This window comes from Molossus molossus, unplaced genomic scaffold, assembly GCF_014108415.1.
Source record: "Molossus molossus isolate mMolMol1 unplaced genomic scaffold, mMolMol1.p scaffold_m16_p_2, whole genome shotgun sequence".
In the NCBI taxonomy this organism is placed as follows: Eukaryota; Metazoa; Chordata; class Mammalia; order Chiroptera; family Molossidae; genus Molossus; species Molossus molossus.
In genome coordinates, this window is record NW_023425355.1 from 92,120,971 (window position 1) to 92,147,161 (window position 26,191).

Consider the following 26,191-nt stretch of genomic DNA (forward strand, 5'->3'; position numbering starts at 1 on the left):
GGCTGGATCAGTGTCGGCAAGCTAATTAACCCCAGCCCTGCCTCAGTTTCTCATCTGTAGAACAGAGATAACAGAATCTCCCTATAGTGCTGGTGTCAGAATTGAGTATGAATGAAGCATCAGAATGGTGCCTGCACTATGGTGCTATTGCTATTGTGTTGATTGGTATGCTGGGTGCTCCCTGAGGGCAGGTGGGCAAGGCCATGAACATCTTGTTCAATGTGTATATGGCTGCTACCTACAACTGGCTCACATGAGGCCATTCCCACACTCATGGCCACTTTGGGAAAACTCTCTGGGGAGCAAAAGGAGCACCCAAATGCTGCTATGCAAGGCCAAACTGGTGGTAGTGACAGTGGAAGACTTCACTGAACTTCCTGTATCTCTGGCAGTGAGTCCCACCCACACCAGGGCACACCTTCCTCACAAACCTTCTGTCTCCATGAATGGCAAAAGCGACCCATATCCCTCTCCTGATCCAGGTCTTCATGGCCCAAATGGCTGCCGACAATATGGTTTTCTGTGTTAGGCTTGGTCTATCAGATTTGACGCTGTAGCTGCAAACTGAAGCCCACGTAGACCTGCCCCTCCAATGTCAATTGCTGGTCAGCTTCCCACTGGCTCCTAACCAGTCATAACTGCAGAAGGTAACTGGCATGCTCAACATGTCTGGGTTTGTTCTGGGTTGTGGAATTTGACAAAACCCTGGCTGTAGGAGTCCTTACCTGTTGGCCTGGTTCTCCAAATCTATGAGCTGCTGGGGTCTTCTGAGGCTGCTCTGATGCTCTGGAGTGCTGGGGTCTTCAGGCTGCTGAGTAGGTGCAGCTGGGTCTCTCTGGCCACCTCTCGGAGTTCCAGGCTTCTCCTGCCAGGTATCTCCCAGCTTGGTGACCACATTCCTCTCCTCAAAACCAGCCAAGGAGCTGAGGAAGAATGAGTGCCCTTATGAAGTGAGAATAGTGGGACTAGTCCTTGCTCACCCACTGCACACTGATGTCACCTTCTGTGGGCACAGCAGTTCCTCTCCTGGGGGATGGAGCAGAGATGAGGCTGACACTGCTCCCACAGGGGAAAGCAGTCTGTCTCCTTCTCAGGGGGACCCCAGCACCATTACTCCCCACCAACAAAGGCGGAATCCCAAAGAACACCCGATGAGTTGAAAGAGGTTTTAAAAGAGAAAATCTAGCTAGGAACAGTGGTACTCCTGTCTCCTTCCTCCCACCGGGATCCCTTGTCCTAGTCCACCTGTCCTACTTGAAAAGACGTCCTAGCCATATTTTATTCCCAGGCCCCAGTACTCAGACCAGTGTACGCAGCCAGGCCCTGCAGCGACCGGCCCCTCCTCGCCCCTGGTTTCTGGGAAGGAGCTTCTCCTCCAGGCTGCCCTGGCGAGCTGAGTGGGGCAACGGAGACGGATCAGGACTGTCACACACACTAGGTTCTCACAAGGGTGACCCCACAATGGTGGGAAGGACCACATACACCCAAAAGCTCCCAGGCACCCCGAGATATACAGCCAAACCCATTTGTGATCCGCGTTCGCCATCTGGCGGCGTGCGCGAGCAAAGCCGCAGTATAAGCCCTGCCAAAGACTATCTAGCTCAGGGCAGCCATTTTCTTGATTGAGGGTCGCGTGTCTTGGGGGGCACCGCAGTCCTGGCTCAGGGCTGCAAGAAATGGCAGCGGCACAGGCGCACACACGCCGGCCACGAAGCGCCTGGGAGGCTGACGAGTGCCCGCGCAGGCGCGCAGAGACTGTAGAGGCTTTGTTTTCGCAGCTAGGACGTCCTTATCTTCTTTATTGCGAAATAGTCACTGCTATTATTATGGGACAACATAATTTTTTCTTTTTTTGCAGATGAAAAAGCTGGGATGAGGTTCCTCTTGCAGCTCATAAATGGCAGTCAGGATGCAACTTCAATCTTATCCCTGTGACTCAATCTGATCAGTACCTGCCTTTACACTTCCCATTTCTAATCTGGGGTACAGAGGTGGGGTGTAAGCAGGAGCTAGGGCTCATCAGTTAAACATCCTGTTTAAAACAAACAAAAATGCCTTTCTCAAGCTCAGCGACCCTCCCGCCCCCTCAGCTGCTTCTCTTCCCCTCCAACAGCCAAACTTCTTGAAAGAGTTGTCTGCACTCAGTCTTGTCACTGCTTTCTTTTCTACCTGTTAACTTTCCACGGAGACTACCATTGCTTTCCAATATCCCAGACTATCTGTGTCAAAGCACCTCCTTACCCCCATGTGTCTACACCAATATGTTATCCTTTAGGCCCCTGCCTCCATTGGAGGGTCCCCAGGACTTCAGGGAGCCCAAATTCAACCATCGGAGGCTGAAAAACCTAACGAAATGATCTGGATATTTAATCCAGGTAGATGTGCTTTGCAGACACGCCAACTGATGTTTGCTTTCTCCTTGGTTCCTCACCACAAATTTAGTCTATAGTCTCCAAAAGATTACTTATCAGGCCCTGGCCCGAATTGCTCAGTGGTTAGAGTGTCGGTCTACCTACTGAGGCATCTTAGGTTTAATTCCTGGTCAAAGGTACATATTTGCGTTGCAGGTTCGACCCCCAGCCCTGGTCAGACAGGGTGCAGAAGGCAACCAATTGTGTTTCTCACATTGATGTCCCTCTCTTTCTCTCCCCCTTACCCCTCCCTTCCACTCTCTCTAAAAATCAGGTGAGAGTTAAGAACAACAACAAAAAATTACATATCGGGGCAAAAATAATCTTAAAAGCCTCCTCCACAAATATTAGCCTTCACATTGAGCAGGTAACCTCAACTTGTCCCATCTGCCAGAAACACAATTATGATAAAAATATAAAGTGAGAAAAAGACAAGAACCAACTCTTATATAAACCAGTGCATTTTGTATTTCTGTGTTTATACCTGACTCATGGCTGGAAATTTAGAATTGAAGCCATAAGATTGCTATTCGTTTTCATCTGTGTGTTTCTGTATATATATATGTAATATTTTCTTGACTCTGGATAGTATTGTTATAGTCAGTTAGACAAACACGAGCAGAGAAAGTACGATGGGCCAGGTACAGAAACTCACCAGGGCAGAAAGCCCCAAATGCCTAGCAAGGGGCAAAACTGTGAAAACAAAAACTTCGCCCCCCAGGATAAGCTTTCCTCCCCTAGCATATCATTGGTCATGAGGTTTGGATCCCTGTTGTTTCATATTGCTGGCCATGCGGTTAAGACTCCCTGACCTTTTCCTCCCTAAAGATAACATCTAGGTTTCAGTAGTATTTCAGCTCCAGGCCCAAACAAACAGCAAAACCAGGCAAGTGACCGGTAGTTGCTTCAGGGCCAGCTGTGCTGACTAATGACCCCCTGCCCTGGCAAAGACCAATCAGTGAAAACCACGACGCTGAAAGAGCACACCTGGAAAGCTGATGCATATATCCTATTGAGACCCTCCTCTTAGACCTCCCCTACAATTCCCACCTGCAAGTGAGAGATAAATACCCTCAACACAAAGGACCCAGGGGAGCATGGGCAACGCGGCACCATCCCCTTCCCTCTTCTTCCCTCTAAGGGACTCCATACTTGCACCCCGGGTAACAATGGGCAACGGCATCTGGTTGGGGGCTAACCCCCTGAACCTGTCTCCAAGGCCCCCTTTTCTCTGACTTTCCAGTGAGCCCAAGCAGCCCAGCCTAGGCTCTCCTGTTGCTTTTTTTTTTTTTAATCCTCACCCGAGGACATTTTTCAATATTTTGTTCAGATGGAGTGGGAGGGAGAGAGAGAGAGAGAGAGAGAGAGAAACAGCAACGTGAAAGGGACACATCGAGTGATTGCCACCCACACGACCCAACCAGGGCCGGGGACAAACTGCAACTGAGGTACGTGCCCTTAGTGGGAACCGAACCCGGGTCTCTCTGGACCGCAGGCCGACGCTCTAACCGCTGAGCCAAACTGGCCAGGGCTGCTTTTTTTTTAATGTTAACATTTTGCAGTTATTTCTTTGATTGATAGATATTTATTAAAGGTATAGTCAAAGTTTTTCATTTAATAATATAGAATTTTCCATGTTATTGAATAATTTTTGTAAAATTATTCAGGGCAATTATTTTTCTTTTTATCTTTTCAATTATAAAAATACAGTTGACCCTTGAACAACACAAGTCTGAACAGTGCATGTCCTTTATACATGGATTTGTTTTCTTTTTAGTTTTTTAAAAATTTATTTATTTTTGCAACTTTTATTAATTTATTTTTGTTACAGATGTTTCTCCTTCCCTCCCCCCAGACGCCCTCCTCTCGATCCCCCCGCCCCCAGCATTGTTACTTCAAAAAATTAAAAATTGAACTGCCATTTGACCCAGTGATCCCTCTTCTAGGAATAAACCCTAAGAAACCTGAAACACCAATCAGAAAAAATATATGTACCCCCATGTTCATAGCAGCACTATTTACAATTGTTAAGATCTGGAAACAGCCCAGTTGTCCATCAATAGATGAGTGGATAAAAAATGCTGTGGTACATATACACAATGGAGTTCTATGCAGCTGTAAAAAAGAAAGATCTCTTATCCTTTGAGACGACATGGAGGGACCTGGAGAGTAGTATACTAAGCGAAATAAGCCAATCAGAGAAAGACAAATATCACATGATCTCACTTATTTGTAGAATATAATGTACAAAACAAGCTGAGGAACAAAATAGACCCATAGATATAGAAAGGAGTATGGTTCAGATGGACAAACCTCAGAGGAGGGGGTGGGGAGGAGGGATGAAATAAACCAAAGAACTTATATGCACGTATCCTGTTGCTTTTTCTACATCTTCCTCATTTCACTGTCCTAAGTCTAAATTTGCTGTGGCCAATAAATTCTTGCTTGCTTTGCTACACATTGTCGCTTGATTGAAATCTTTCCTTCAAAAAGACAAGAACTGAGACAGTAACAGTATTACCAAATTAACTTAACAAAATCCTTTACCTTCTATTCCAATTGACTTAGAGATAAATAAGCACTTATATAACTTAAATATTCCTAAAACTTTCATAAATTACAGAAACAATTTCTAATACTTTGAATGTAAAAAATAAAGTATTCTTATAAAAACTAGCACAAATGTTTAAAAATCAGGTTCAAAGATTTTAGGTAAATCTTTGCCAAACAAGATGAGTTTGATATTGTTAGTTTAATTAAAAAACAGCTATGTCGCCCTGGCTAATTTGGCTCAGCGGTTAGAGCATCAGCCCATAGACAAGAGAGTCCCGGGTTCCAGACAGCCCGAGTTTGGTTCCCGCTAGGGGCACATACCTTGGTTGCAGTTTTTCCCCGGCCCCGGTTGGGGTTGTGTGGGTGGCAGCCACTTGATGTGTCTCTCTCACATCAATGTTTCTCTCTCTGTTTTCCTCCCTCTCTCCCTCCTGCTCTATCTGAAGATAAATGAAAAAAAAAAGTCCTCAGGTGAGGATTAAAAAACACACACAAAAAAACAGCTATGTCTTGTGAGTGAGTTATAAACATTACAGCTAACACACGCATATATTTTTATTCTACTTGAATATATTCTTCCTAAACATGAAACAGGTTTACTGGTTGAATAAGCTAGTATTACATCTACTAGATGTTTAAGATTATAAAAATATAGCCCTGGCCGGTGTGGCTCAGCGGTTAGAGTGTCGGCCTGCAGTCCAGAGAGACCCGGGTTCGGTTCCCGCTAAGGGCATGTACCTTGTTTGCAGTTTGTCCCCGGCCCTGGTTGGTCGTGTGGGTGGCAGCCACTCGATGTGTCCCTTTCACGTCGATGTTTCTTTCTCGCTCTCTTCCTCTCTCTCCCTCCCACTCTATCTGAACAAAAAATGGAAAAATGTCCTCGGATGAGGATAAAAAAAAAAAGATTATAAAAATATAAACTTGCTTTTAACAAAACTAGGTCATTATTCTGAAAACTTTATTTCAACAGTAATTATATTTTGTAATACACCACCTTTAAGACTATTTACAAGATCTTTCTGGTAATTTAATACCTTAGACTTATGCTAAATTAAGTTAATTAATAGATATTCATTAAATACCTGGATCATTTTTTAAGATAAAATACTGTCAAATTAGTTACTAAGTTTATTTTTAAACTTACATTCTTTTTGCTTATTTTTTGCACAGAGAGGTTTATTTAGATCTGTTAATAAATTTGTTCATTTGTCCACACTGCAACACATACTATAAAAAGTATATAACTATAGGCAGCCACTCAGTGTGTCCCTTTCACATCGATGTTTCTCTCTCTCTCTCTTCCTCTCTCTCCCTCCCACTCTGTCTGAACAAAAAAATGGAAAAATGTCCTCGGGTGAGGATAAAAAAAAAACCCAAAAAACAAACAAAAAAAGTATATAACTATAAATTTTTATGGAATATATATTCATACAATTTACTAGTCTGCTACAAAATGCTGTATATGACAGACAGTTCAAAATTATCTACCCCCTAATTTTCTCTGTAAGACAGAAGTAACTAAAAGTTAAAAATTATAATCAATATGTATAAGTGAGACTACTAAAAGTAATAATGGCAAATGGGAACAACTTTGCAAATATGTTTTTGTTAAGGAAAAAGAGAACAGTTTTGTCTAAATTAAAATAATTAGTGGTTCTAAAAACTATGTAAGACAAAATGTAAATGTCTATTTTAAAAAATTTAAAAGATTCACAAAAAAGAAATTTTAGTTGTCGTGGTCAAAATGGACTAAACTTTAATGAGACTATAAGATTTTCACAAGAGAACTCTGGTATTAAATCTTATACTGATGCATAACTAAAATCTGGCTTTCTCTGTTAAAATAAAACTTTCTTGGATTGTTGGTCTGCTCTTAGTAAAATATTATAATTGATCTTTATTTCCTTCCGAGTAATCTGTCTAAAAGGCAAAGTTTTTATGTCTTCCCAAACAAATGTCCTATCCTTTATGTTGACTTTACCATGTCTTCAATTATTTTTAAAAGGCTTTTTATTTTAAAGGAGCTAAGAATCTTTACAATCATGTTACCTCTTATTTTTACTAGAAATTTTTGTCATGTTGATTCAATAGATAATCAAGTATTATTTCTCACTATCCTGTAATCTTATTTAATAAAATGTCCAAACACCTCATAACATTTGACATTTTGCATTGCCTAAACAAAATGTAAGATATCCTTTACATCTAAAACTGATAGTGGGATTTCCCAGAGGACCCAATGAGTTATTTGTACTCTCATCTTGTAACGAGAAAGGTGTTAAAATAATTAGGTTTATTTAATATTGTATAAATTAAATGCAAAGCACTGTCCAATCACCCCCAATAATGCCAAGTCTTTCCTCAATTAAATTTTAATGGATAAAATGTTAATTATATAAATATTTCAGAAATTATATAACATTTGTAGAGATTTGTCAGTGCCCTCATCGCCCATGATACGCTTCTATTTCTCAGAGTCCTGGTGCTGCCTTGCCTGGTATCAGACAACAGCAGCATAATGTTGTTAGTCATAATTTCAATTATTTTTTAAATGTTAACTTAGTTGCAATTTCACTTTTTAAATTTAAATCCAGTATATTCTAGGCCAGTGGTTTTTAATTGGAAATTCACATTGCTTACTTATGGAATTTTGTTAACATACAGATGTTTAGGACCTTTTCTTCAGTGGCAATTTTATTTCATTCTGTTCCTAAATCTCACGGTTTTAAATATGTTCTTACTACCATATGTCTGGTCTCCTACTGGCTTGAAGATTTCCTTTTTAAAAGGGCCACTGCCACTGATGTTGCTAAACATCCCCACATGGGGAATTCCGGCTCTTTCAAGTGACTGAGAAGTCCATTTTACCAGTTAAGTTATCCAAGAAAAGCCAACAATTATTTTCTTTGTCCCCCAAATTACATTGTCCTTATCATCCTCAGTCATTTGAAATGGTAGAGCTAATGGACTATAAAAATTAAAGTTTGCTAAACTGATGGAAGAACTCAATCTTCCACAGCCTAAGGTTTTACCTTTAGCACTGAAATAATAACTGGCTTACCCATGAGAATTCCCTATTCTGTCTGGGCTCTTGAAGATTCTGACCTGGTCAATTCAGACATTCTAAAATACTGACAAGGGTTTTTCCTATCCTCCCTCACAATTCTGCTGTTATTGTTGCCTACATCCCTGCAGTTCTCTTTCTACTTCCCTCTGTGCTTCCTGGAATCTCAGGCTAGTCAACCCTCGTGCACTACGAGGGCACACCTATTGACTTTCCTCCTGGTGCATACTCAGACTGGAGCTGAGGGACTGCATGCTACTTAGGACTGTTAGCAGTAAGCAGTCTTTAATCCCCTGGCCCAGATTCCAAAACCCACCCTTACTGATGAACCTAGTCTAACTGAAATGTCATGTCAGTGACTGGACCCAAAGACTGGAAATAGAGAATCCAGCTGAGTTTGGAAAGAGGACTTGTCCACAGCCATGCCCCATTATGCTCCAAGACTTGACTACTAGGAGGAAGAGAAGAAGGGCACTTGAAGAATGTTGCTGTCCACCTCAGAAACACAGCACAGTGTGCCAGGGTGGCCAGGGCGGAGCCTTCACTTGGAAGTCAGAGCCTTGTGTCAGGTGTTCTTGTCTGCCAAGCCTTTTGAACATACTGCCTTGGCTCGTTATCTTCATGGACTAGACACTTGTTCAGTTGGCTTCAGGCAGTGCAGTGGCAGCTTGGAGATCTTCTGCCCACCACCCAGGGTAGGAGGAGGGTCACACACTCCACCTAGCCACTCAAGTCAGTAATGTGGCTTTCTGACATGACACGGACCTCTACCTTACTGCTTCCCCAAGTCTTATCAGTCACCAAATTCTGGGCCCACTGTAATTATTTAACAGTTTTCTCTGTCTCCATCTCCATAGCTACTACCCTAGTCAGGACCATCATCTCTTACCTAGATAATTAGAACCATTTCCTAGCTCTTCTCCCTGCCTCCACCCTGCCTAGTTCCAGTCCATTTTTCTCACTGTTGCCATAGAAATACAAATCTGACTGTACCATTCCCCTCCCTAAAACTTTTCTGGCTCTGTAGGTGGAAATATAAAATGATGCAGCTGCTGCAGAAAACAGTGTAGTGGCCCCTAAAAAAACGTAAACATACAATTACCATATGATCCAGCAATTCCACTTCTGGGTATATACCTAAAAGGACTGAAAGCAGGATCTCAAAGAGATATTTGTATATCCATGTTTACTGCAATATTATTAACAATAGCCAAAAGGTGGAAGCAACCCAAGTGTCCATGCACAGATGAATGGATAAAGAAAATGCAGAATATCCCTATTACAGAATATTATTTAGCCTTAAAAAGGAAGGAAATTCTGCCACACGTTACATCATGGATGAACCTTGAAGACATTATGCTAAATGAAATAAGCCAGACACAAAAGGACAAGTATTGTATGAATCCACTTACATGAAGTCCCTAGAATAGTCAAATTCATAGAGACAGAAAATAGGATGGTAAATATTAGGGGCCGGGGGGAATGATGGGGAGTTACTGTTTAATGGGAACAGTTTCAGTTTTGCAAGATGGAAAGAGTTCTGGAGATAAGTAGTGGTGATGGTTGCACAACATGTGAATGTGCTTAATACCATGGAACTATACACTTAAAATGGTTAAGATGGTAATTTTTATGTTATGGATATTTTACAATTTAAGAAGACACTTTACTGGCTCCTCTTTGTCCTTTAGAGAAAGTCTAAATCCTTCTTATGGCATAAGTATATGACCTTGTCCATCTGTCTGTGATTGTGTAGTTTTTGCCATTTATTATATTGATATGCTGTGTTGGTGTCCCTAAGGGCACCCCTACGGTCAGTGATTCTCTAGGAGGACTCCAAGACTCAGCACATAGTTGTCCTCAAGACTAAGGTTTATTACCGCAAAAAGATACCAAACAAAATCAGGAAATTGAAAAGCCAGTGTTTTAAGTCACAATCCAAGGTTTTTACTGGGGGGTTAGTCACATAGGCACTTTCTGTCTGGCACCTACCAAAATTCCTAACTCCCAGAAGGCAATCAGAGATTCAGCATAAGGCACATTGTTTGTACAAGCAATCTCTGCCATCAGACTTATTTCTTGTTATTTAGGAAAAGGTTCATATTAGTGTAAAGAACTGTCTACCTTTTCAAGTTCCATGAGGCCAGTCAAGGGGCCACCTTGAAAGCAGGCCTTTCTAAGGAGAGAAGTCTCAGGCTTGCTAGGTTAACTCTTGTCTGCACATTATCTGGCTAACATCAACTCCTCTACTGCTCTCTCATCATAAACTGCAGTCATAGCAAACCCCAGGGTACTCCCCAAACATGCCACACTGCTACCTGTCTTTCATCTAGCATAGGAGATTCTTCCTACTCCTGGACCCTTCCTTCACCTCCTTGCAAAGATTTTCAAGGGAAAAATCTACTGTCACCTCTGTGAAGCCTTCCTTGATTCTGTGAGGTCAGCCAAGTCACATGGTCCTTCTAGTATGCTGCCACAGTGCCTTATCCATAATCCACGGGTTAGCGCTGACCACTGTCAAGGGCTGTGACCTCTTAGACCAGTGGTTCTCAACCTTCCCAATGCTGTGACCCTTTAATACAGTTCCTCATGTTGTGGTGACTCCCAACCATAAAATTATTTTTGTTGCTACTTCATAACTGTAATTTTGCTACTGTTATGTTTCAGGCGACCCCTGTGAAAGGGTCATTCGACCCCCAAAGGGGTCACAACCCACAGATTGAGAACTGCTGTCCTAGAGGGAAGGAACCAAGTCTTATGTGTCTATATCCCCAGTGCAGTATATGGTTTGGCAGGAACTAATAACTAAGTAAAATTTGGTTTAATTATGGATTGTGTGGTTCGTTAATTCACAAAACAAATCAAGTGGCTCACATTAATCTGATCATTCCTTCCCCTGCCTTCTGACCTACATCTGCTCTCAGCCTTCCCTCCTGTCTCAGAGAAATAGCCCTCTCTTTCCTGATCAAGACTCTAGAATCTACCTCTCAGTCCCCACCTTGACCTCAGTGACCCTTCACCTTCAAGTTTGCTCACTCTCTTTGAACAGCAAACTCACCTTACCTGGCAAGCATTTCCTCCCCTGGGCCACATACGCACATACTCTAGGAAGCCCTCACCTTCATTCCGAAGCTGTTTATCTGATCACCCCTCCCACATCCACCACTTCATGGCCAACATTTTAGAAAGAGTTGTGCACCTCTACCAACTGCACCTCCTCACTGACTACTTCCTTCCCAATCGCCATAATCCAACCACAGCCATTCTGCTCTCCCAACATGCCCCCCTCAAGGCAGCCATTAACTCTATGTTGCCAAACCTGGCAGGCCTATCTCAAGGTCCACAGCACATAGGAAAGTTAGCTCAGCCTGGTTTGGTTTTCATGACTGCATTCTTTCCAGTTTTTTCCATTTATCCAAAAATTTATTTCTCAGTACCCCTCTTTAGTTCCTCTTCCTCTTCCTCTAGAAGACCCTTCAATATTATTTTCCATAAATCTGACCCATCTGCCATTTTTTTCTTATCTTTTTATATTTTTTTCTTTTTATATACTTGATTAGAGTTTCAGAGGGCCAATAATTATTATCCCCCATTTTTTCTTTTTGAAACAAAGGAAAAGCATGAAATGGAGATAAATGTCAGCTGGTGAAGCAGATGGCTTTACATGTAGAGCCAAAAAGAAAGACTCCCCTTGCATTCCTGAACCCCAGGGACTTACTCATCCAGCCAAGGGCCTGGCAAGAAGACTTGCCCCAGGTGCTTGTGGAGAAGCAGATAATTCAGGAGGGACCTTCAGGAATGTACATCTAAAGTCATCTGCTTCCAAAGACAGGGAGAATTAGGGGTCAAGTTGTGTCCATGCAGTCCCCAACTTGGCAAGCAAATAAGCAATTCTTTCACAAGAGCCCAGCAGTATAAACAAAATACCAGAAAAATGACATTCTACCCCCCTCTAGGCATTCTCATTCTCCAGGTGACCTCATTCACTCTCCTGCCCTGGTGTAATCTTCACTCATCTTTAGACTTGTTTACTCAATAGCCTATTGAACACTATTGCCTGGATTCCATACAGGTAGTTCACATTCAACATGACTCAAGTGACCTTTATCATATCTCTGCACAGCACCCCCACAACCTCAGCTAGTTCCTGTCATAGTTTGGGGCCCATTACCTTCCACCAAGTTGCCAAACCCTGAAATTTCGAGAGCAGCTTTGGCACCACTTTCCCTCACCTCTGCACTTAACAGAGTAAAAAGACTTGTGGCCTCATCACCTTTCCCTTGCCTGAGCAGAAGTCTCCTAACTGGTCTTCTGAATCATCTTGCTTTATCCCCCCCTGGCCTGATCCTATACAGCAGCTGGAAGGAATCTTCCTACAAATCACACCTGGTCATCTCACTTTCCTGAAAGCTGTCAGTGGCCCCTGGGGCATCAGAACGTGGGTCACACTCCTTCGCCTAGGAATAGGTGCCTGCCCAGCCCCTCTCAGCACTTCCCACCAAACCACCAGTTAAACCTTCCTTCACTGAAGCTACCCTGACTCTGTATTTCTTGCACAGCATGCCCATCTGGTAAAATCTTCTACCTCCAACCTTATGCCACCTGTAAAGAAAACCTCCCCTGACACTTCCACACACCCCAAAACAAACCCAATGTCTCCTGTTTTATCTACAGTTTGCACTTTTTGCACCCTCTCTCACTAAATAGAATACTAGGTGGTGTAGTAAGCCAAATGATGTGGCAGGAAGTCCAAAGTTGTTTGCTCTATAACTTTGGTCTTGGCCCCCATTGGGCTTGGGGCCAAGGATGAGCAAAAGAGTCAAAGATTAGTTGGATATTTTATTTATTTATTTATTATTATTATTTTGTAATCCTTACCCGAGGATATTTTTCTATTTATCTTCAGATAGAGTGGGAGGGAGAGGAAGGGGGAGAGAGAGATAAACATTGACGTGAGAAGAACACGTCAACTGGCTGCCTCCAGCATGACCCCAATCAGGGCCAGGGACAAACTGCAACCATGGTACGTGACCTTGAACCTACGACTCTTTGGTCCATGGGCCGATGTTTTAACCTCTGAGCCTAATCGGCCAGGGCTAGTTGGATATTCTTAAATAAAAAAAACCTTTTATTGAATAGGACAGCCTGGCTCTAAATATAGCTTTCTATGTAACTTATTATGGAATCTCCATAGTATAAGAAATCTAATACCGTGAGGATGGATGAATATTTTTATTTTATCCCTGCAAGAGAAGCCACAAGTACCATCTCTCATCTCCTGGGGTAGTGAGTCTCGGTTTTCCCCTTCTAGCATTTCTGTTTTGTGTGAAAAACCATTTACTTGGATCTATGGAAATGGTAAGAGCGTTCAATTGGTCTCTATGAAATCTCCAAGCAATACAAGCTTGCTGTATCTTAACAATCTGTCAACATTTTCATAAGCTGTATAGGGCATGAAGTATAGGGACCAGCACTTCAGATGCTCTCAGGAGAGCCTCGATTTGAACACTTCAACACATACCACATGGTCACCTCCAGTCACAGTCACACTTGCCATCTTACTCATGCACACTGACACACACCAAAACATTGCCTATCACAATCCCGCTGCCACTCTCAATACCACTGTCATCCTCTCTAATGCCTACTTACTCATGCTTTCTCTCTCACTCTGACCATTTCTCTCACGGCTTCACCCTGTTGCTTTCTCTCACTCCCCACTCACCCCCCAATCAACAGACAAATAGCCTTAACCCTACTTGTGACCTCCCAACCTGAAGTGCATGTATATTCTGGGAAACCTTCTTCTTACTCTACACTTCAGGAATTAGCCAGGGCTTCTCATCTCTGAGGATAGACATATGCTCCCACCACAGGCCTTATCTTAGCTCCTTGCACCACAGGAAGCCCCTTGACACTGCTCCATGGCCAGGGAGTTACCATTCTAATCCCACATGGGGCACAAGGGTGAGCACCCAAGTGTATAATGTGCCAGGCACTGGCATGAACATGTGGTGAAAACAGCCCCCACCTGGGTCATGGAGCTTGACAAAATTCCAGCTTGGACAGGCAGGAGCCCAGCACAGCGTAACCCTTACCTGCTGGCCTGGTTCTCCAAATCCATGAGCTGCTGGGGTCTTCTGAGGCTGCTCTGATGCTCTGGAGTGCTGGGGTCTTCAGGCTGCTGAGTAGGTGCAGCTGGGTCTCTCTGGCCACCTCTCGGAGTTCCAGGCTTCTCCTGCCAGGTATCTCCCAGCTTGGTGACCACATTCCTCTCCTCAAAACCAGCCAAGGAGCTGAGGAAGAATGAGTGCCCTTATGAAGTGAGAATAGTGGGACTAGTCCTTGCTCACTCACTGCACACTGATGTCACCTTCCATGGACATAGCAGTTCCTTTCCCTGAGAATGGGGCAAAGAGGAGCCCAGCATGACCTCCATATTGGGAAGCAGTCTGTTTTCTCCTCAGGAGAACCCCAGCACCACTACTCCCTTCTCACAGACAAAGGCCGTCCCCACATGTACTAGGTGAAGCCTGAGCTTTTGATGCTTTTGCCAACCCCTGAATTTAGCAAGGAGGGCGTGTTCTAGGCAGTGAGCACTTTGGGAGGTCTTCCTTCTTCCCTGGCCTCACATCACATCAACACTCGCACTTCCCATCACCATCCCCATCCTACAGTGCTTCCAAGGGCTTTGTTCTGTCTCTTGGTGCCTCCTCTGGAACCTCTATCCTGTGTGATGGTGTTGCTACCTAGTGGCCTCAAGCACCAAAAATGTCATATGCCCACTAGGCCAAAGGCAAAGACTGAGTCAGGTTATTGAAAGCATGAGCCCAGAATTCCATAAAATGAAAACCTAGTTCACCATCACCTTGATTCTGGCTCATCCTGAACTCAAACCTCCCCAAATCAGCAGCCTGTCTTCAATTAATCATGGGGCTAACCGAGGGCAAGAAGACAACACCAGCTATCTTCAGCCCTGGGATTCTTTATTTATGAAAGTTAACTTCGTAGTAGGCAGGCTCCCTGCCTTCAAGCTGGAATAACAGGGGAGAAGTGACCATACTTTTTGAGCGTATGCCATGAAAGCAGTGTGACTCTTCAGCCTCAGGTGCAGGGAACCAAAGGACCCTAGCAGGAACAAGCCAAACTCCACGTCCAGCTATACTTTGCGGATCTGCAGGAAAGTGAGTACTGAGCCACTTTGTGCTGCTTCTACTGATGGTCTGCTGCAGCCCAGCTAGATACCAAAAATGGTCTGCTTCCCTAATGCCAGTCCTTTAGCCAGCAGGATACCCTGAGACATCTATTTCACCTCTGCCTGTAACATACATGCTTGAGCCAAAGATAAACCTGGAAGGCCCAAAGAGTTTGTCTCCTGACTCTGGGAGCCCTGAGCTAGCTTTACCATGGATTTAATCAGAGTCCTGTTCCATCCCATGTCCTCTATAGAATTATGGTGGTAGAGGTTGTCCTCACCAAGTTTGTGAATAAAGTTGATTTTCTGCAAAGAGCAATTTGGGGGTCTACTGCCACATAGGGACAAGTGGATGAATAAGGCTCCTTTGCCTTCAACCTCAGAGCAGAGTCACTACAATTATAGGTGTAACCCAGCTGAAGTCTTAGTAAAATATCACAGGAAGTATTGCTGAGCAATGTAACAGCCTAGAGGTCTTCCAGGCTCATACTGAATTATCTGGAAGTCAAGCATTTAGACATAGGCAAGGTAATACTTCTGGCTATAACTAGATAAAAAATTGTGTGGCCTATTACGGATACTGCCAGTTCTCGACACAATCATACTCACTGCAGGAAGAGACCACCCTCTTCCACTGTTGTACTACCTCCAATAGACTCTTCCATTGTTTGACAACAGTTGTCCATAGTGAATAAATGTGCTTTGCTTAAAGTTCACCTGTTCTTCACGCAGAAAGATCATAAACCCGAAATGTCCAGATTGCAAAATAACAAAAAGGAAGATAACTTATGTTTTAGATGTAAAGCCTAATAACAAAAGTTTAGTGGGGCCCTGGCTGGTGTGGCTCAGTTGATTGGGCGTCACTCTGTAAGGCAAAGCTTGCTGGTTTGATTCTACATCTGGGCACATGCCCCGGTTGTGGGCTGGCTCCCCAGTAGGGGATGTGCAGGGGGCAACCGTTTGATGCTTCTCTTTCACATCAGTGTTTCTCTTCCTCTCCCTTCCGCTCTCTCTAAAGCTTCAACCCCAAGGAGAGTGGGAATCCCAGTTCACCCCGCCAGCGAGGAAAGGGCAGCAGGAGACCTGGGCGGTCATGCCCATCCATGATCCTCGTGCGCCATCTGGCGGCAGACGCGAGCATGGCCGGAAGAGAAGCGCCAGGGAGGTAGTTCTCGCCCAGAACAGCCATTTCGGCTCCTAGATGGTTGCATTTCCCGATATGCACTGCGACTAGAACTCGGGGCTGCAGGAAATGGCGGCCCGCGCAGGCGCACACACTCTGGGAGGCGCGCACACGCTGGGAAGCGCGCACACGCTGGGAGGCGCGCACACGCAGGAGCTCAGTGCACGTACACACTGGCGCACACAGAAAGTCTCACACCGGGGCGCAGGCGCATGCTCTTCAGGTGCAAGCGCACGCACTCACACACGCCGAGCTCAGGCACGCACACTGGGGCGCACGCGCGCACACGCAGGAACGCACGCAGGGGCGCACGTTCAGATGCACACACGCACGCACAGGTGCACGCATGCACACCAAGCACACATGTGCGCACGCACGCTGAGCCCATCGCATGCACTGGCACACACAGGAAGGTCTCATGCCCAACTAAATGCAAACCCACGCAGGCTCGCTGCCCAGACCCCTGGAAGACTGTTGGCTTCTCTCAGGGTCCACCCTTTATTTCTTCCCAATCCAGAATCTCCTGGTTTCCCATAGAGATCGTGAAAGCTCTAGAACAGGGTTTGCCAACTTCACCACTGTTGACATTTTGTACTGGATAACTCCGTGGTGGGTGCCGCCCTGTGCATTGTAGGACTTTGGGCAGCATCCCTGGTCTCCACCCACTATTTGCCAGTAGCACCCTCCTCCCAGCTATGAGAATTAATAGTGTCTGCAGACATTGCCAAGTGACCCTTAGGGGGTGGGGAGGTAGGGTAGATGCCCTTGGTTCAGAACCACTACCCTACAACAGTGGTTCTCAACCTAGCCTGGACATGAGAATAAACTGGGAGCTTTTAAAAAGATATTGATGGCGGAGCCCCACCCCAGAACAATCAAATCTAATCTCTGCATAGAGCTCAGAAAGCTTTTTTATTTTTTTAAAACACTTCCTGAGTGATTCTCAAGTGCAGCCAGAATTGTGAAACACGGTGTTCAAGAAAGTTTGTATTGATTTTGCAAACTTATACACATCAGAGGCAAGTAGTTCTCAGCCTGGGCTGTAGAGTTAACCATATTTGGGCTCTGTTCCTAGGTTTGCTCCTTGAAGCAACAGGAGCCCTCTGTTTCCTCCACTGTTAATCTACATCAGAAGCTAGATCCTTACCCAGGTTTGGGAAATAGTAAGTGAGATCATGCATACAGAATGCTTTACACATTAACCACCTAAGAGTTACTGGTTCTGGGCCTTGAGAATAGGCTCCAAAGAAAATATTTCATAAACTAGCTTAAATTTTTTTCCCCTTGAGGTTTTTCTTAGAGCCTCTTGCATTGGGACACATCTCTGCCACTTGTAAGCCCTTGGACAAATCACAAGCTTTCTATGTCTCAGTTTCCCCGTCTTACCCATTTCACAGGGGTGCTGGGAAGATTGTAAAGCAACTAGCAGAGCACACTATGGGTGTCAGTTATTGTTTTCACTCGATTGTCAGTGCGATTTGAAACAAAAAAGTCACATAATAGGGCCTCATACTTTAGAGATTCCTTGCCTACTCCGACTCCCAGCATCCCAGTTTCAGTGGAGGTCACAAATATAAAGAAGTACCTGCAATGTGGTGTGAAAATACAAAAATGCACTCACCTTTTACACACCTAAATTAGACCATGTATCGCTTTTGCTTACATTTTAAATAATATCCAACCTCCTTATCATGGCTTACAAAGGCCTTACTCTGTCTATGGTCCCCCTCACTAGAGAGGGGGACCACTCTATGCCACTTCAGCCACTCTATGCTTTGGAGTACGCTGAGCATGTTCACATTGCAGGGTTTTTAGGTTTGCGGTTCCCTATATGCAGCTCTTTTCTCCTCGCTCTTCCTAGAATTAGTTCCTTTTCCTCTTTAGAGGAGCTCCCCTGAGTTACCCCCCCCCCCCCCCCCATCTGAGCAATAGCCTTCCTCACTGCCATCACTCTATCTCAGCGCCCTGGCTATTTCTGTCAGAGCACTGTTCTTCCCAGGAGGCACAGAAACCTAGGTTCCAAGCCTTTGTTCATCATTCTAATTAGGATGGATTCTCGCAGGATTGTGGGAGGACTGTATGAGACACTGGATGAAGGGCTGAACACAAAGCCTGTGTCCCAAAGTTAAGTAACTGTTGTGATCTTTAACAATATCTGGTATTAAAGGCCAATCAGCCCAGGCCTGTCTCAACAAACCTCCTGTTCCACCATTCCCCTCCAAGGGCCCCCAGCGCCAGTTGCACTTAGCTACATACAGTGCCCAGGAAACACCACATTGATTGGAGTCCTTTGCACCTACTGTTTCCTTTGCTCAGGGGACTCTTATTCACCTTTTAAGATTCAGCTCAAAAGCCACCTTCCCCATGAAGCCACCATGCCTGCTCCCCTTTCCCTCCTCCAGCGTGATATATTGTTCCTGTCTGGGCCAGGCTTTGCCCTCCATCACAGGGTTGTTGTCCAAGTGGTTGCTGACTGAAAGAGTGGGTGACTTCCTGATTATGGAGAACTTCTTGGCTAAAGGCAACATGAGGTAGTAGAAGGCTCCATACACCCAACGGCAGAGACCAGAGGGTTTCAGCTGGGGCTTCGGCGCTTGCCATGTGCCTTGGGCCAGCTCATAGGCCTCACTAACCTCACTTTCCAGCCAAAGGTTAATGCAAACCTGAGCTGCCTCTCTCCACCATAGAAACAGTTCTTTTGGCTGATGCCTTACCCTTTTAAGTTTGCCTCCATGTCCTCCAAGTCTGCTGGGCTGTTCTTCCTATCAGCTGGTACAGGAGAAACCAAAGTGGCACCGGAGCTGAGGGAGGAAGCACATAGGCCCATTGAGGCCTCAGACCATAGGAGACTGGGCCCAGGCCTTCCCCTTCTGAGCTGCCTTCTCACAGGAAAGGGGGACTATATCTGTCAGTAAAGGGCGGCCTCTCAGTCCTGCCATTAGTGTGGTACAGATGCCACTGTGAGGGATAACATCTTGTGTGCCCTGGCTGTGGCCTTAGCACCTGAGTTTGAAACAAAACACTACCCCTGACCAGTGTGAAGGTCCCTGAGGAAGTCTCCTGATTTTGGATTCCAGTGTCCTCGTCTGAACTATACCTCTTAGGAGTCCAGAACGATTAACCCCTATGAAATGCTCCACACACTCACAGCAAAATGGCTACTCCAACTGGTGGACTAAGGAGCTGCTCAAATAGATGCTCAGGGCACAATACTTATATCTCAAAGCTACCTGACACTGGGGCAGTATTGCCTAGTGCTCTCTGGAGGCACATTGCCCAGATTCAAATCACAGCTTTGCTACTTTCCAGCTGTGTGACCTTGGGCACATTATCTGACCTCTTTGAGCCTCAGTTTTATCATCAGTAAAATAGGGATAATAATTGTGTCTGCCTCACAATTTTTCTGACAAGAGTAAATTAGTTAATAGATGCTAAGTACTTAGAATAATGCCTGGGACCTAGCATGTACTGAAGTGTTCCTGTTATTAATACTGGGCCTTGTGACCATTTACAGATTGAGTAGGTACTCTCTTACCTGGCCTTCTCAGGGGTAGGCCACATCTGTCTTTCAGGCAAACTGACTCTCACAGCATGCCAAGCAGTCATAGTTCACAGGGTATTTTATGACCTGTGCAAGCCTGCACCCTTCATTTACATAGTACACTAAGAGTTCCTGGTGTTTGTTCCTAAACCCTTTCATGCCAGTTGTACTTACAATCATAATCACTAAGTTACTAATGAGAAACAACCTTTTCTTTGGAAAGACAGTAAAGGCGAGTTTCTTAAAAACCATTGTCAAAATCAGTATAGGTAAGACAATGTAAAAGACTGGGTTAAAAATCAGAGAAATCTAGAAGATTCTCCAGCTTATTTTGCAAGTTAATTTCAGGAAGCAAAAACTTCATTTTTTGGAGGTGTGTAGGCAAGAAGGATGATCTGGATGAATATTAAAAAACGAAGCAGCCAAGAACCAGACCCAATCACGGTGGACCCGAAGTCTTCCATGACAGCCACCAGCCAGTTGAGTCAATCTGCATGACTTGCTGGCCAGCACACAGTGATGCAAACTGCAGGTGTTGGCTCTTGCACAGTCCTCCCCACAAGTAGCAGCTCTAAGAACTGAGGTCCTGGCCCAGTGGCCTTTCCTGGCAACTACTGAGGCCCAGTGGTCAGAGGCTGGTGCCTGCTAGGGCCCTTCCCATGTTGGCTTGGGCTTCTGGACTTGTAAGTAGAGGCTCTGGGTCCAGGCATCAGTTGCAAACTAGTCAAGTTAGTGAGGGCAGAGGGCCTCCAGTGGGTTCAGGGAAGCAGCAGCAGCTGAGAGGGCTGCTGAGGAAAGCAGTAGGGAAATGACCAGTGCTCCGCCCCCAGCAGCCCAAGTAGTTCTTGCTGGCCTGTCACCAGGAACATGAGATAATCAACAACTTGGGGCCACCTGCCTCCCCTGGGCAGCTCACCCTCCTCTTCCAGAGCTGATGTCTGCTCCAGCCAAGCCTTCAAGTGGGGAGCCTGTGGCTCTGGATCCCTTGTTGCCATCTCTTGACTGTGTACTTGACCTGTTGTGGAAAGAGAAGCATTTGCTGACTCTGGTTGGGTTTTGATCTAATCTAACTCAGATGTCTTGAGAGTGGATCTCAAGAACCAGAAACCCGTGCCCTGGGCTGCCATCCTGCACTGTTCCAACTGGAAACAAGCCAATACCAGCAAGTATTTCTGCTTTTCTTTCAAATATTTTGGGCTGGGAGGAGTAGTGGAACCAAGAAACCCAGGAGGAGGGTGGCACAACGTGGGGAGGGGCTGGGCAATGGCCAGCAGAACAAGGCACAGACATTTGGGGCCACTAATAATTAAACCATAGATTCCCAAGGCAGACAAAAATCTCCTCTACCCGTCCTGGGTCTCCTTCCCTCATTCCCATGGCTGAGTCCCATCTTGGGGTGTGGGGTTCTGTACTGAGAAGATGGTGGGCTCTTGTTCGCTACTGGCCATCAGCTTCCTGCTGAAGAAATGCCTAACTCTCAGCCACTGATCACTACACCCAGGTCGCCCTGGTCAGTGGGATGCCTCACCACGCCTCCACCTCCCATCCTTGCCTCCTCCACCCATGACTCCCTTTGTGCACAGGCCATCCTGGAAGTCCCTGCTAGATGTTCTGCTGGGGCTCATACATCCTTTGGTCACTGACTTTCCCATTATGACAGCTTAGTGGCCTTGCTTGCCCTGGCCATTGGCAGAGCTGCTTTCAATGGTGTAAAAGCACAGTGAGGGTGGGCCAAAGGCTGGAGTGGGGGTGGCCTGGCTTAAAGTTTTATCTTCCTCTGAAACTGGTTCCCTGAGGGATCTTGGCAGGGGCCTGCATCTCTCCAGGCATCTTGTATTCCTCCATTCATTCTTCCAACAGATATTCACATTGAACATGGTCCTGGTCCCAGGTCCAACCATGGACTTTGGACTAGAGGCCATGTGGGCTCTATGTCCTTCCACTGAGTTACCTTTCAGAATCTGGATTGGGGCCCTTAAAAACCCCCTCACCAGCCAAGTCTCTCTTGGGCTCCCTGGGGCTGAGGGCTTCCTTGTCTTTGGAGTCTAGGGAAGACCTATGGAGGAAAGAAACATAAGTTAACCACTCAGCAGCCACCCACACTCAGGTGGAGGCAGTTACCTCATCCCCAAATGCCCACTCTCTCCAAGGAGCCTGATATTGCAGGCTTGGCCAATTCTCAAAATCTCATTTCTAATAACTACTGTTGATTGAGGGCCAGACCATAACTCTGCATATATTAACCTCCACATCAACGCAAGGACAGGGGCACTATTATTATCCATGTCCACTTTCCAGATGAGTAAATGAGGCACAAAAACCTGAGTGACTTATCCTAAGTGCCAAAGGTAACAAGGGGTAGAGCTGGGAAGTAAACCCAAGCAGTCTGACTTCAGAGTTCTGGACTATAATCTTTTGTGGTGTAAAATTGATCCCAACCTCCTAATTCAAACTTCCTCTGTTCTCTCTGAGGTCATCAGGGAGCACCATGGTGTCAAACCCAACAGAGATATTCTTATTATTATTGTCATTCAGACCACTGACCCAGTGGGATATTTCTACCTTCTCTCCCCCGTGCATCCATCAGGATTCTGTGACACCACACTCTACCTCCTTTGCCACAACTTCCCAGTCTCCTATGCCTTTTCCTCTTCCGCCCCTTAAACATTGGTGTTTCCAGTGTTCATCTCCATCTGCATGCTGTGACACCTTGGCCACCCCCTCTGCTCCCATAGCACCAACTGCCCTCCTCTGCTTGTTCCCACCTCTCCTCTGTGCTCCTGACCTATACCCCCATTTTATCCCACACTGGCTATCTGGAAACTAATGCTAAACCCGGCCAGAGCTGACTATTGTCCTCCAGCTGCCTTCAGGGGGGATGACCAGGGAGCTGCATCCTCCACAGTGGTCTGTGTCCAGCTTGCAGGCCCCCCTCTCCTTGATTCCCTTGACACTGTAACCCATGTAAGCATCAACATCAAGCCCCATTATTTCATTTCACATCTGTCTGCATATAATATGGACATATCTTGAGCCCTGACCTCTCTCCCAAACCTCAGCCACAAACCCTTGAATTCCTCCTAGTAATATGCATTTGGATGCCTACAAATAATCTCACCACATATTCATACAAAAAGTATTAAGTATTCATATCATCCTTCCCTTGGTTCCCACTAGTGTATTGAGTTATGGAGCAAAGGGTGCAGAGTGGAAGCCGGGTAGCCTGGGTGGGAGTCATGGATCTGCCTGTTCTTGGCCGTGTGACCCTTCAGGGTCTGTTTCCTCACTTGTGAAATAGACATAGTGACTACACCTGCTTGGAGCAGGGCAGGGCTTGGAGAATTCTAACTTTCCTTCTTTCTCTCCAAATTGATTCTCCTGCTGGGAAGTGGGAGAGGGGTGCTCCAAGAGCTCTCGATGGGTTGCTGTAGCTTGGTCACTCCCAGACAAAGTGTCAGAGGCCTTATGGCTTCTTTGGGGGCAGCCTGGCTTCCTCCTACATTTCTAGGGGTCACTTTTCCCCTTTCTCAGAGAATGGTCACCTTAGGGAAACCAATGAAGTAGCTTCCAGCATTGCCTTATTAGAGACATTGGATGATTTGCAATCATTCCAGTAACAAACACTCCTGCATTCCTGTTCTGGGTCATGCTCTGTGCTGGGGCCCAAAGGGAATGAAGTCTCTGCCCTCCAGGTGCTCAGGGTTCTTGGGGCAAACTGATCCATGAGAGGAAAACTGTGTGGCAGATTGTCTGGTGGAGATATGAACATAGCACTGTGAGAGCTCAGAGGGGAAAGCTCCTCACAGATGCTACTTTAGAAAGAAATGCAAGGAGTGAGGTGCCCCAGAGGGGGATGTCTGAGATGGGACTGAGAAATGCAGAGGGGAAAGTGCATCCCAGGCAGAGCCTACAGCCCGCACAGAAGAATAGTGCTGGGGACACATGGAGGCCTGGGAGACCGAAGTGGATGGCCCAGGGAGGGAGAGTATATGAGGGGAGCCAGGGAAGTGGGTGAAGGGAAGGGCCAGGTAAAGTATCGAATTCAGGCTGCAGAGCCTAAATGAGGAACCCCATTGTAGGGTTTTCCCCAGTGGGCTGGCATGACTATTCCTGCCGTTTAGTAATATTACCCAGGCACAAATGTGAAGGACGGTCTGGATATGGGATCCTAAAAGATGATTGCAGACAGCTGGGCAAGCGGCGGTGGAGGCCTGGACCCAGGGGTGGGCAGTAAAGACAGAAATATCTCTAAAACAGAATGAACAGGACTCAGTGATTGCCTGGGGTGGGGCTGTGGAGGAGGAGCCAAGGAGGAGAGTAAAGGGACTAGAGATCCATCAGGACTCATCTTTGATGTCACTTCCTCCTGGAAGCCTTCCCTAACCATCCCCATCTCCATGCTGGTGAGAAGCCCCTGTTCAGAGCTCCCAGTGCCTCAGGGATTATCTTGGGCATACACTCTGGCCTCCCTCCCCAGACTCCAGGTTTCATAAGGCAGAGTCCCAGCCTGGTGCATCACGGCTGCCTCCCAGGCCCTGCCATCGGGGTCAGATGTTCCACAGGGACTCAATAAACACTAGTTGGGTGAATACTTAAATGAGCAGGAGAAAAGGTGCTGTAGAGAGCCAGGGAGGCATCCCTTCCTCATCCTGCCCATCGAGGGAGAAGTGGCCCCTCCCTGATCCGATCTCCTCTTGCCCAGCCCCAGCCCTCTGAATTCTTCCTGCCTGTTACCTGGCCATCTGCCCACTCCTCTAAGGCAGGGTCTGGGCCTGCTATGCTCCCTGCTGGTTGTGGCCCCCATCTCATCCTTCTCCCTCCCCAGCACTGGACATGGAGGCATCATGAGCTGTCAAGGCTGATCCACTGACCCCACCCCATTCCCAGTGGCTCTGCTCACACAGGCAACTGCTCCAATGACCTCCTGGAGCTTCACACACCCTATGTCCCCACTTAGCACAGTAGGTCTGTCTGATCCTCAGGGCTCAGCAGGGGTGAACCTTCACAGCTAGTTGTGTCTACATCTGCCTCCCCCACCAGGCATACAGTCAGCACTTGAGGCCACGGGCTCTGCTGGGACTCTGCTGGATCCCTAGAGTGGAGCCTGGCCTCCCACAGGCCACGTGCTTGCTCCTCAATAGTTGTGGAGTAAAAGAATGAGATGGGGCAGAGAACCCAGGTCGACCATGTCTCCCACCATTCAGACCCTAGGTCTCATTTGCCTGCTGGCCCTGCTGACCCCCATCTCTAAAATAATGTGGAAGGAGTCTAGACAGCAGCAGGGTCCCTGTACCTCATTCCTTCCAGGTCTGGGGCCATCAGGCGGAGTCCCGCCTCGGGCGTCATGATCTGCAGATGGACAATCTCCTCACTTCTTGCGCTGTAGCCAAAGGAGAGAGCCAGAGAGAATTGCTGGTAAGAAAAGTCTTCCCATCTGTTCTGGGCATCCGAGAGCGTTCTCCCTCAGCAGCAGCCTCCTGGCTAGTGCAGTGGGACACCCAGACCCATTGCCTTTTTATCCCCTCTTGGCTCTTCTTTGGCCTTGAACCTTCTTTTATTTAATTTATTTATGTATTTTTGTTTTTTGATCCTCACCCGAGGATGTTTGGTAGGGGGGGAAAGAGAGAGTGAGAGAGTGAGCGAGAGTAGAGAGAAACATTGATCAGGCACCTCCTGCACATGCCCTGACTGGAGATCGAATCCACAACCCAGGTATGTGCCCTGACTGGGAATCAAACGTGCAACCTCTTGATATATGGGATGATGCTCTAACCAATTGAGCCACTGGCTGGGGCTCATCTTGAGCCTTCTTGGTGCTGCAGCTGAGTTTGGGCCACTGACCTCCAGGCCTCAGAGGAAGGGGAGTGAGGGATCCCTTCATCAGTCTCCCACCTCAAGCCCAGGCCCCTTCAGGCACAGAGAGGGGCCCTCTGGGTGAAAGCACCCAGCCCAACACTATGTCTGTAGCTGCCACCACAAATCCTGTCTATGGCCCAACTGGAGTGTCTAGAGTGGCTATTTGTGAGGCCAGTAGGAATTCTGAGTTCATGGGCTAATGCAGACTGATGGTGAATAAGATGCCTAGAAAACCTATAAACCAAATTTAAAGTGAGAACCAGTGGGAGAGGAATAGCGGAGACTGAGGGATAAAAGGCAGTGAGTGACCAGGCCCCTGTGAGTCCTCAGAGGATCAGATATTCTCAGTGCTCAGTGCGCCCCTTTGAGGCTTCCTGTGCTCAGAACC

At 46.3% G+C, this 26,191-nt stretch overlaps 1 protein-coding gene across 3 annotated transcripts in view; it reads right to left on the reverse strand.

Moving 5' to 3' along the window:
- ZNF185 (zinc finger protein 185 with LIM domain) overlaps positions 1–26,191 on the reverse strand; it is a 67,166-nt gene that overhangs the window by 13,207 nt on the left and 27,768 nt on the right. For all 3 annotated transcript variants that reach the window (XM_036271678.1, XM_036271676.1, XM_036271677.1), the window contains 6 exons: positions 25,241–25,327; positions 21,899–22,003; positions 20,864–20,962; positions 19,121–19,207; positions 14,127–14,324; positions 726–923 (listed from right to left, as the gene is read on the reverse strand). In XM_036271678.1, the coding sequence (XP_036127571.1) occupies positions 726–923; positions 14,127–14,324; positions 19,121–19,207; positions 20,864–20,962; positions 21,899–22,003; positions 25,241–25,327 (774 nt within the window). The remainder of the gene's footprint in view (positions 1–725; positions 924–14,126; positions 14,325–19,120; positions 19,208–20,863; positions 20,963–21,898; positions 22,004–25,240; positions 25,328–26,191) is intronic.